General features: G+C 37.6%; 1 protein-coding gene across 37 annotated transcripts in view; it reads left to right on the top strand.

Annotated features, from left to right (window-relative positions):
* Window positions 1-12,731, top strand: part of Rims1 (regulating synaptic membrane exocytosis 1) — a 489,256-nt gene that overhangs the window by 301,068 nt on the left and 175,457 nt on the right. The window contains exon 1 of one of the 37 annotated variants that reach the window (XM_029474772.1): window positions 4,832-4,885. The exons of the other annotated variants lie outside the window; for them this stretch is intronic. Coding sequence (XP_029330632.1) covers window positions 4,873-4,885 — 13 coding nt within the window. The 5' untranslated portion in view covers window positions 4,832-4,872. Of the gene's footprint in view, window positions 1-4,831; window positions 4,886-12,731 lie in introns of those variants that run through there. 37 annotated transcript variants of the gene reach the window in all.

Raw genomic sequence — 12,731 nt, 5'->3', positions numbered from 1 at the left:
GAGAGAGAGAGAGAGAGAGAGAGAGAGAGAGAGAGAGAGAGAATGTGTATGTGCATGTTCACTTAAGCATGTTTTGATGGAAGATGTGGGTCATTTCCTTCTCCCTCTCTGTGTGTATGAATTATACTTTGTCAAGGAAGCATTAATACATCACTTTGAAAAACCGATGGAACCATGTTTTTGGTTGAGATATATATATATACCTAGCAAGATGATAACTTTTATTCATTTTACTCTCTCTAGCAGGAAATAATGAAAACTCACCAGGCTAGCATAGTATCCACTTCTTCTAAAAATTAATGTTCAGACATCAGAATAAGTTTTTTAAAAATTAGTTATTGTCGTTGAAATTATTTACAAATCCATCTCAAGCCTGCATACCAAACATTCCATATTTAAAACTAAACGGTATTACTAAACTCTTATTCTCGCTAGCTAGAATAAAGGTAAGGCTCAGCTTAGAGCACTGCTGTTCGGCTTTTGGGTTGAAATAGAAAGTGTCCTTTAATATGATATAAAGGCACAGTAAATGCTGCACTCAGCATTGGGGGTATGGCTTAGGGCAGAAGTCTTACTTTGCATGTGTAAGGTACTATCTGGACCTCCAGTGTTACAAACAAGACAAGTTCTAGGTATGTTTCAATAGGATGGTGAATTATTTTTTATTATTGGGATTACTAAAATTTCCTAATCTTTATAATGTAGTATTTCTTATAACTTCTGGATTTTTATGGCTCAGTCTTGCTTTAGTATCTAACTAAACTTTAGGAAATGTAGTATATTTTATATTTTATACACTTGTTAAATTAAACATAATATACAGATTTTATTAGGAAAAAGAGTTAATAATAACATCCTTATAAATAACCATAGAGTATGTTCCTTAAAAAATTTTTTTTTATGGATTTATAAGGCTTTTCTTACCAGAAAAGGAACACCAAATGAGTATTGTTCATATGAATGTATTACTACCCAATTCAGTGTCTCAATGTTCACATTTTAACTGAACACATTAGATGGCATTGCTGATACTGCAGTTTCAGTCCATTTACACCTTTCTGCTGGATGTTCAGCTAAGATGAGATTGTTTATTGGCTTTGCTTTTACTTAAGAAATATTAAGTTTGATTAAGAAATTTTTAAATTTTCTATTCACTTTATATCCTAATCATAGCCCCCTCCCTCCTCTCTTCCCAGTTCCACCCTTATACATCCCTGCCCCCATAGTCCCCTACCCCTTCTCCTGCCCTTGGGTACCACTGCACCCTGGGGCATCTAGTCCTAGCAGGACTACTTATAGTCTCTCCCACTGAGACCCAACCAGGCAGCCCAGGTAGGGGGAAGGGGATCTAACTGCAGTGAACAGACCGAGACAGCCCCACTCTACTTGTTAGGAGACCCACATGAAGACTAAGCTGCACATTAGATACAGATGTGTAGGGGCTCCAGGTCCAGCTCCTGCATGCTCCCTGGTTGGTGTCCCAATCTCTGTGAGCCCCCGTAGTCCCAGGTTTGTTAATTTTCTGGGTCTTCTTAGGGTGTCCTTGACCCCTTCAGCTTGCTCACTTCTATCTCCCGCTCTCCCACACAAGACTCACCAGGCTCTGCCTGATGATTACGAAATTTTAAAGGACGTTTTGGCTGCAGAAAATGTAGGGCATTATGCTAAAAGCATGTAATTCTGTGTTCCCAGTTTATTTTTTTGTACTTCATTCACAAAATGTTAAGAAATAGAAAATGCAGTGTGAGAAAAATAACATGAATGGATGCCATTCATTTAATAAGTGATTAATCCATTATTTGATAAGAAGTGGCTATTATATTTCTGAATCTTGAAGAACTGATTGGGAATGATTAAATCTGGGGATTGTAAAGTGTTACAAATGCTCTTATTATTGAGAGCTAGATTTTTAAAATTAGTATTTTACCAAGCAGCTTATAGTCATTGTTTCTATTGATTATATTATTTTAGTTAACATCTTTATCATTAGACTTTTTCTACACCCACATAAGAAATTTCATCTGTTTTAGTACATGTTGAGCTATTTTTAGTTATTATCTGACAGATGTTGTTCTAACATCAGGACACTCTTTCTATCCAGTTGTCTCAGTACCCATTTATTGAGAAATATCATTCAAGTGTGTGTGTGTGTGTGTGTATAGTATTGGTTTTGAGGTTAGGTAGACTAGTAAGCAACTTAGTTTTCTGCCTTGTTAGTTTCCCTGTCCCTTTGTCACAAACTCTTATTGCTGTGACCATGCTTTTCTATGATCTCACATTTTATCTTGTGTATGGTGCAGCATCAAGGTTCCTCTTGGATTGAGTACCAAAGAAACCTTCAAGCTTTGACTACAGCATTCGTACTGAGAGCCTAATGGACTTTTCAAGGAGTGAAGTCTCAGGCATTAGACTGTGGGATGTTGTTTTATCTCTGTTGGGATGCCTTCCTCCACCTCATTTTCCCAACAGAGGCAGAAAGCTCATATATGGAGCTTGTGCTAGTTAGATAAACTAATGCCTGCACATTAATTCCACTCCTTTTGCTTTCCTTTGGATCAAAGACGTTTTGTGATTGGTGGATGGAAAGAAAAACTATGTTTTAAATGAAAATAATGTTACAATAAATATACTAAAGTGCTTTGTGTACACTCTGTGAAATAAATTTAAATTCCCACTTTAAAACTTACCACTTTGCCTAGGAGATTTCCCCTAGGATCTGAATTTAATATGCATAAAGTATTGACTTGGGAAAATGAAGGTAGAACACTAGACTGTAAGTTAATCATAAATATCTCACACGCTAGCTTTCAGAAAACGTCCTATGGGTTACAAAACACACAGTCTCCATAACAAACAGAAAGCATTTGTTCAGGTGAACATATGATCTCTCTGATACTGATACCAGAGAGCTGTGACTTCCATACCATTGTATAAAGACAGAGGCAACATCACATGGGTCACATTCGAAGAGTCAGATAATGACCTGGATCCATAGGATGTAATGCCTGACTGATTTGGTAATTACAGTGGCCATGGAAATGAAGAAGGCACAGAGCACTGTGTTTACTGTAATTCAGATATGTAGTCCCCAAAGAGAGTTTGATTAATTAAGGTATATTTCATAAAGTTTAAGCTAATATTCCTTATGTTCTTCATACACATTTTATTATTAACTTAAGTTTAATGTTTCAAGCCCACTAAGGTGTGGTAGAGTAAGTAGTAGAGTTTCTGGAGCTCGTTGTAGCTGCATATTGTGAATTTCTGATTTCATCACAGAGGATTTGGAGATAGCGTTGCCAGTGTTCTTAAATGAAAGGCATCTCATTTCAGGAGAGCAATGAGACCAAACAGAGAAACTAAGTTTGAGTACTTGAAGCCTGCTTCAGTTATGTTTTCTGTTTTCTTTTAGATTTGTTTTCAGTATCACTTTTTGGGGGGCAGAGTCTTTATAGCCCAGGCTGACCTGAAACTCACAACCATCCTCCCGCTCCCGCTTCTGTTAATATGAGGTTACAGGTGTGAGAAGACATTCATGGCCCCGTCTTTTAACATTTTCTTGTAAAAAACTTAATCTCAAATGAAATTCTAAGTCTTTGGCCAGCCTAAACTTAAGTGGGTTAATAAGGCACATGTACTCCCAGTGTGCATTCATGACTATTGCATCTTCATCTCTGGTTTGTTCTTTGGTGCATCAGAGGGCCAGCTGAACAAGCATGCCTCTATGAAATGGGCCTGCTTTTGCTGTGCCGCAGACTGAAGCCAGTGACCTTGCGGGAGCTTTGCAGCTTGCTTTCCCATGCTGCAGTTCTGAAGTTTTGTGAATATGAACACTTAGCAATTTTCTCAAGAACAATGATGAGGCATTAAATAGAACTGTTCTCCAAACTTCTCATGCCTAGTGATCTCAATGCCAGCCAAGGAACTGCCAACCTGAAGATAAACCCTTCTTATGTTTCTTGGAAATGTTTACTCACTGCACCAAAAAAAGAGAACTAACAAAAAACAAAAGCCAATAAAAAACAACATCACCCCCAAAAACCCCAAAACCAAACCAACCAAGCAAACAAACAAACATAAAAATGGGCCAATAAAGTTAAATTAACAAAATGGATTTAAATGGAATCAAAGTTGGGGCAAAGGCATTGGCAAGGCATTTTCAGATAGGAAAAGGCATTTCCTTTTCCTATCTGAACTCATTCTTTACCTGTTAGAACTCAGTGGCACTTCTTGAAATTGTAAGCTGTACGAGTTCCTCATAAGCATTTCTTTTTTATAATTAATTTATTTATTTTATGAATATGGGTACATCGTAGCTATGTTCAGATACACCAGAAGAGGGCATCGGGTCTCCTTATTGATGGTTGTGAGCCACCATGTGGTTGCTGAGAATTGAACTCAGGACCTCTGGAAGAGCAGCCAGTGCCCTTAACCTCTGAGCCATCTCTCCAGGACCCTCATATGCACTTTGATTTCTTATTACGCACTTAATATTCAACCATATTCCACCAACTGCTTTTCTGGCTATTTACATCACTGCCACTGTGACAGACAAGGTATCAATCTCCTTTCTAATTCTACATTTTCATATGCAGAGGCATTTAGGATGAGATTTGACACTCAGAATACTGACAGTTATTGCTAGCATTTTTCCTTGATTAAAGAGATCCTTCTAGAATGCTGTTGTTGTTTTTACGGTCCTTCTACTGGGAACATGTCCAGCCCTACAGATTCCTAAACCTGTGGTTAACATCCAGTCCCCAAACAATGAAAACAAATAAACCCCAATTTTTTCCACAGGGTATCCTGGCTGGTTATTCCGAGGCTTTGCACGTCACACCCTGTTCTCCCTCGTGAACGGATTGCTCAATATCAATGTGGAAGCCTGGTCAGTTGGAAAGTTTCCTCCTGGGTACAGCACTTCCCAAAGTCTGATTATTACGAGTCACTATAATAGAAAAATGAGTTCCTGAGACTGTCTGTTTTGTGATTTATTACCCAGTACTATTCAATATTTAATTACCATCAGTAGTGATCCCCACTATCCAATAATTAGATTCTGGGTAAGTGATTTCTAAGACACTATACCATGTTATATTTACCCATAAAATTATTCATCTCTAAACCATTGCACGAGGAGTACTCTTTGTTCTATAATCAGTGGCATTGGCAAATTTTCTCAAAGGCCTTTATGGTTATTTCCAATCATAAGTTACAGATCAGCTGAAAAATCACGAGCACACTTAGTTGATGAAAGTGTTACAGGCATGTGTTTGTGTGTACATGCACATGTGTACATGTATGCATACATGGATATGTGTTTGAGTTATGCTGTTGAAAGAGTTCAGAGATTTTAATTTATTAACTCTGAGTCGCACAGCACCGAGGAAGAGCAGAAGCAAAGGGTAGGGGTGTCTTGAGCATCATAGCATTTAGGGGGTGTATGTGGAGTTCAAAATATCCTCCCTTATCAAAAATCTAAACTTGTAAATCAGCATTGCTTTCAGTAGAAGGCAACGTAAAAATGACCTTTATTTACCTCCCATGGAAGGTTTAGTTTCTCAGTATCTACCGGCATTTAACACAAATCTATAGATTCTGTGCCTTCTCACTGCCTCATCAAGAGATGGCTTGTTCCATACTGACGTCTTCATTGACTGGGAATGGGATGGTGTCTGTTCAAACTTGTGTGTATATGTGCACATACACATGGAGGCCAGAGGTCAATGTGTTTGCCTTTAGCCGTTTTCCAACTGTATTTCCAGCCATGGCCTTTCACCAAGCTCATTAATGCAACTGGACTGACTGACAGATGACCCCAGAAGATGGAAAGATCTCCCATGCTCATGGATTGGGAGGATTAATGTATTCAAAATGGCTATCCTCCGGAAAGCAATTACAGATTCAATGCAATCCCCATCAAAATTCCAACTCAATTCTTCACTGATTTAGAAAGGGAAATTTGCAAATTTATCTGGAATAACAAAAAACCTAGGATAGCAAAAACTATTCTCAACTATTCTCTCAGGTAGAATCACCATGCCTGACCTCAAGCTGTTCCACAGAGCAATTGTGATAAAAACTGCATGGTACTGGTACAGTGACAGACAGGTAGATCAATGGAATAGAATTGAAGATCCAGAAATGAACCCACACACCTATGGTTACTTGATCTTTGACAAGGGAGTTAAAACCATCCAGTGGAATAAAGACAGCATTTTCGACAAATGGTGCTGGCTTAACTGGCTGTTAGCATGTAGAAGAATGCTAATTGATCCATTCTTATCTCCCTGTACAAAGCTCAAGTCTAAATGGATCAAGGAACTCCACATAAAACCAGAGACAATGAAACTTATAGAGGAGAAAGTGGGGAAGAGCCTCGAACACATAGGCACAGGGGTAAAATTCCTGAATAGAACACCAATGGCATGTACTGTAAAATCAAGAATTTACAGATGGGACTTCATAAAATTGCAAAGCTTCTGTAATGCAAAACACACTGTCAATTAGGCAAGCAACAGACTGGGAAAAGATCTTTAACAATCCTAAATCTGATAGAGGACTAATACCAATATATACAAAGAATTCAAGAAGTTAGACTCCAGAAAACCAAATAACCCTATTTAAAAAATGAGGTATAGAGCTAAACAAAGAATTCTCACCTGAGGAATACTGAATGGCTGAGAAGCACCTAAAAATATGTTCAACATCCTTAGTCATCAGGGAAATGAAAAGCAAAACAACCCTGAGATTCCACCTCACACCAGTAAGAATGGCTAAGATCAAAAACTCAGGTGACAGTAGATGCTGGAGAGGATGTAGAGAAAGAACACTCCTCCATTGTTGGTGGGACTGCAAGCTGGTACAACCACTCTGGAAATCAGAAAATTGGACATAGTACTACCGGAGGATCCCGTAATACCTCTCCTGGGCATGTACCTAGAAGATGCTCCAACTGGTAACAAGGACACATGCTCCACTATGTTCATAGGAGCCATATTTATAATAGCCAGAAGCTGGAAGGAACTCAGATGTCCCTCAACAGAGGAATGGATACAGAAAATGTGGTACATATACACAGTGGAGTACTATGCAGCTATTAAAAACAATGAATTCATGAAATTCTTAGGCAACTGGATGGATCTGGAGGATTTCGTCCTGAGTTAGGTAACCCAATCACAAAAGAACACACATTGGTATGGACTCACTGATAAGTGGACATTAGCCAAGAAGCTCGGAATACCCAAGGTACACATGAAACAAGAAGAAGGAAGACCGATATGTGAATACTTCAGTCCTTCTTAGAAGGGAGAACAAAATACCCTTGGAAGGAGTTACAAAAACAAAAATGTGAAGCAGAGACTGAAGGAATGACCATCCAGAGACTGCACCACCTTCGGATCCATCCCATAGGCAACCACCAAACCCAGACACTATTGCGGATGCCAAAAAGAGCCTGCTGACAGGACCCTGATATAGCTGTCTCCTGAGAGGCTCTGCCAGTGTCTGACAAATGCAGAAGTGGATGCTCACAGTCATCGATTGGACAGAGCATCGGGTTCTCAATGAAGGAGCTAAAGAAAGTACCCAGGGAGCTGAAGGGGTTTGCAGCCCCATAGGAGGAACAGCAATATGAACTAACCAGTACCCCCAGAGCTCCCAGGGACTAAACCACCAACCAAAGAAAACACATGGTGGCACTCGTGGCTCTAGTTTCATATGTTGCAAAGGATGACCTCCTAGTCAGTCATCAATGGGACGAGAGGCCCTTTGTCCTGTGAAGGCTCTATGCCCCAGTATAGGGGAATGCCAGGGCCAGGAAGCAGGAGTGGGTGGGTTGGTGAGCAGGGGGAGGGGTAAAGAGGTAGGGAGGTTTCAGAGGGGAAACTAGGAGAGGGATAACATTTGAAATGTAAATAAAGAAAATATCTAATAAAAAACTTTAAAAAAAAAGAAGAATCACAGCAGCCAATGCTTATTAGACTGCCATTGTTCTCATTCCCTGAACTCAAAAAATCCTTAGCACAATTAAAGTGTGTTTTTCTGGACTTAAAAAAAAAAGTCTTAAGTAAACTGAGAGATAGTAAAAGTATTAATTCATAGTTATTAATGCTGGTATATAAAATTGATAGGATGTGGATATAAAAATTAATTGATGTTTTGGTATAGTTAGAAAAGTGCTAGTAGGTATGTTTATATACTATTGAAAGTTTGAATTTCTGTTGGTACTTCATCTACTGTGATGCCCACGATCTGCTATTACCACGTAAAGAACAACATGTACTCCAATGTTTATTGGTAGACCCATGTGTCAGAGTTCAGCCATGAATTTTTGATTCTGAGTTCAGTGTTTTTCAGAGTTATCCAGTGTATGGTGTTGATGTCTTCCCAAGCTTTTGTCAAAACCACCTAAAACAAGGGAGGACTGTATTAAAGCAATGCCCTTAGTAAGTGCATTAAAGCAATCCCCTTTCTTTGGGCCAGTTTCCAAATTTACCTTCATCTACTCTAAAAAAAATTACAATCAAAGTTGCAACTCAGGCCCTCAAACAAATATTTGATCACTGTCGAAGGGCTGTTCAGCTTTTGAGAGTCTTTGTACTATAATTTCTGAATCTAAGCCTTGAATTTGATACCTCATTAGTGTAATAATTAGTAATTGGTGCTCTTATTTGAATCATCTTAGTAAATAAGTCAATTTCATTAAAATATTGAATTTATAGTCCAATGCAGAAGAATAGTGCCATTTGCTACATGATAAAAAGACAGAGAAGGGAAATTTAAGAAGTGTAATTATTGCTTCTTAAACTGCATTATTGGCTTATAAAACCACTGTACCTGTTTGCTTTATGCTACTTGCTAATCTTGAAGAAACAATTACCTGTTAAACCATGAATGTTGTGAACATACCCATCTCCCCCACTCTCCTTCTGCACTTTGTGAAAGGCATATTCATTTTCAACCCCATAGTAAGATATATCCCATAGTATCTCTGTGCACAGTCTCTGTATCTCTGTGCACACACACACTGTAGTGTATTAACTCTGCTGACTGATGAGCAGTTGATTAACTCCCACTCCCCAAGCCTTCACGTTACACATCTCTTGAGTAATTTAGCAACGCATTCCTTTAACACATCTCTACCTGGTTTTAGGAACTGGTTGGTGGTTTTTTAAAGGAGAGATGAGGTATGGGGAGACATTAACACCATCTCCTGGGTAACTCTGAAAATTTTAGGGATTCTCCACTACCATATTATGTAGTAACACTACAAATTTACACTCCTATCAGTTTACACACAGATTCCAGTATTTCTACATATTTTCTACATTACCCTTTAAAAAGGCTAGAGCCTTTTTAACAGAAGTCATCATGTCCCTCTTGGGTTCTGTGTTTGACTGTTAGGACTGTTATACTGAATGTTATGTCTTTTCTGTGCCTAGTTGATTTCACTTAGTCTGTCTTCTGTGTCCATCCATGTTTGTCCACAATATTGAGGCTTTCTACTTTGAAAAAGTTAATATTTTATTGTATGCTTATACACTATTCTCTCTACTTCTTAACTTATTGGTGGACATAGGTGCCTCTGTTTATAGTGTAGCAATGCACATGAAAAGGTAGGTTTGTTCATTCATTCATTCTTTCATTTAAAATCCTGATTTCCATTATGTTGGCTATATCCTCTGAAGTGTTCTTGTCAGCTCATACTGTTGTATGTGCAAGCTCAGAGTTTCCCTGTTAGTGTTTCGCATAGTAACGTACATCACTATCAGTGTACATGCAGATTCTAGTATATCTGCATATTTTCCACATTGACTTTTTAAAAAAAAGGAAGAGAGAGCCATTTTAACTAAGAGGTGAGAGCTGACATTTAATTTTGTGTTACTTTGTGTTTCTCTGGTGATTCGTGATGTGAACACCTTTAGGAATGAGCACAGCTTCCATAAAAAAACGGGAAATTTCTCTCTTTCCCACTTTTTTTTTAACCTTTCGGGAAATTTTTTCAAACATGGGAGTAATGCTTCTATGACAAGAGAGTGCAGCTGTGTCTTTACAACATTAACATGCTTTGATGGTTTGTTCATTCCTGAGATCTGAGTCATAAGAAAAGCCATGTTGCTAGTATTTGTTTGCTTACAATTATAATTTTTACAATTTAGTACATGGGTATTGTTATAATTTCTAACCTCCTTCTTACTACTCCTCTGTTCCCCCAAAGTCATGACCACTTCTTTGTTATTGTTACACACACATATGTACATATAGATATAGCCTATGAAGTCCATTTACTGTTATTTGTAGATATATGTATTTTTAGGGATGACCACTTTGATTGGATAACTTATCAGGGGGGTTGCTCCTGGAAAAGAGTGTATCTTCCATTCTGAGAAGCTATTAATTGCCTCTACCTCTTCATGTAGGGAAATTGTGAGATTTCTTCTGTAGACATTCTATGTCAGTGGGCATTGCCATTTCTGTAGATCTTACATAGGCAGCCAAATTGTTGGGATGCCATAGATTTAGCTCCCTGTGTAAGTAGAAAACATTGTATTACAGTGAACCCAGTTCTGTAGTTTGTGCAATCTTTCTTGTTTCCTTGTCTGGAATGGTCTCCAAGCCTTAGGTGTTCAAGTTATGTCATTGGTGTATCAATTGAGTCTCCGCACACACCACGATTTGTTTTCTGCATAATTGACCAGTTGTGTATTCTGTGGCAGTGTCATTTGCCATAAGAAGAAGCCTTGTTGATGAGAGGTGAAAGTTACACGTTTATATGGGCATAAGGATAGATGTGGAATATGTAATATGCATTTAGAAAAAAAAAAGTTCTAACAAAACCGCAAATGGCTAGAGACAATGCAGGTCTTCCAAGAAAGGATATGCTCTTATGTGTGTATGTGTGCATAAATTTATGGCATTTACTTGTTTTGCTTGGCTAAATCTCATTGGATTTAAGTTGCTTATCATTATTGAAGATGTTCACTCAAAACACAAATGGTTCAAATATGCCTCCGACTCTGCTTCAGGTCTAGAGTTCAAGGGACACAAACTTGAGATTTTATTCAGGGCTTTCCTAACCAAAGAGTTAGGGACTGATATTACCACTTTCATAAGAACTTTGACTGGCTTTAATGACAGATGGCAATTAAATCATAACACAATTGCTAATTTTATATTCATATATTATATAACATGTAACATTATGATTTATTTATATATTTTATATATTTATAAAGTAGCCTTTGGGATATTTGACAGGTTATGTGGTTAATAGTTAATCATAATAGCTTGTATTATCATCCTGTTTTGATGACTAGAACTAAGTTCTATAAATTTTTTTTTACAGTTGAACTCTAATTAATGTGAATGAAATTGAGGACTTTTCTGTATAACAAAGTATTGCTTATTAATTATATAGTATCACTAGTCTAATTTGAAAATAGGGCACCTTCCTACTATAGGAGAACTTTAAAAATATTAACAAACTACGACACCTTAGTTTGTAGTTTCAGATTTTAATTCCTGTCTATAAAATGAAGTATCTCAGAAAAAAAAAAAAGCACTCTAAATAACGGTAGCTCCCTGCCTCCGGTTCAGCTCGCACAACCAATCCAACCCTGCTAATTTTTATTCTCTTGGGCGATCCATGGAGAGAGCATTGTCATTGAGTTATTCAACCTGTTATTAAAACACAAATGTCATTTGTAGTTGACTTTCTTAAAATATGGGTTTCTTGGCATTTAATTCATTTAAATGAACACATTGTATCATCATATGGCCCCAAATGACCTCTATCATGTACGTGTCACGTGACTTGGTGTGGAGATTGCTTTCTTTACCTTATGTAAATTTAAATCCTGTTCTTAACACTGAATTGCTGTCCAGTATACACAATGTGCACACATTCAGAAAATTGGATATTTTACTTCTATCCTATGCTATATTTAAATAGTTTAATTTTTCCTAATTTTGGTTGATTTAGCACACATTTTATTTATAGAACAGTGGTTCTCAAGTTTCCTAATGCTGCGACCCTTTAATACAGTTCTTCATGTGTGGTGACTCCAAACCACAAAATCATTTTCTTGCTACTCCATGATTATAATTTTTCTACTGCTGTGAATACTAATGTAAATATCTGATATGCAGGATATCTAGTATGTGACCCCCCCCCCAAAGGGGTCATAGATCACCGTTTGAGAACCACTGCTATAGAGGAATAAGCAAATGATAAAACAGTCTAAGGGACTTAGGAAATATGTTGAAAGGTAGATAACTGCTTTTGATTTTGAGTCTGTGGTGTTTATATTTTATGTATGACAGTCATGTAATCTATTTAGGAAGAATGGTTTGCTTTTTGAGATGGCAGGAATCATAGTTATAAAGGTGCTGCGAATCATGCAGTTACTGATAACAAGCCTTAAAATTTGTATGGTTTTTTGACATCATTCATTCTAATGATGTCAGAATATGCCTCATATGCGTTGTTAACATGATGTGAAATACACCTCTAATACTTCACTAGCACCTGACTTCGGGGTGAATAACTTTCTTTTAATATTTGCACACTATTTATATGCCAAACTTGGCAAGCATAGCTGTCACATAGATTATCAAATACTAAAGGAAATGAAAAGTGTGGGTATTAAAAAAATAAGTGGATGCTCACAGTCAGCTATTGGATGGATCACAGGGCCCCCAATGGAGGAGCTAGAGAAAGTACCCAAGGAGCT

Source organism: Mus caroli, chromosome 1 (genome assembly GCF_900094665.2).
Source record: "Mus caroli chromosome 1, CAROLI_EIJ_v1.1, whole genome shotgun sequence".
Lineage (NCBI taxonomy): Eukaryota > Metazoa > Chordata > Mammalia > Rodentia > Muridae > Mus > Mus caroli.
Note: the sequence above shows the minus strand (reverse complement) of the source record. Positions and strands in the feature narration are given on the sequence as shown.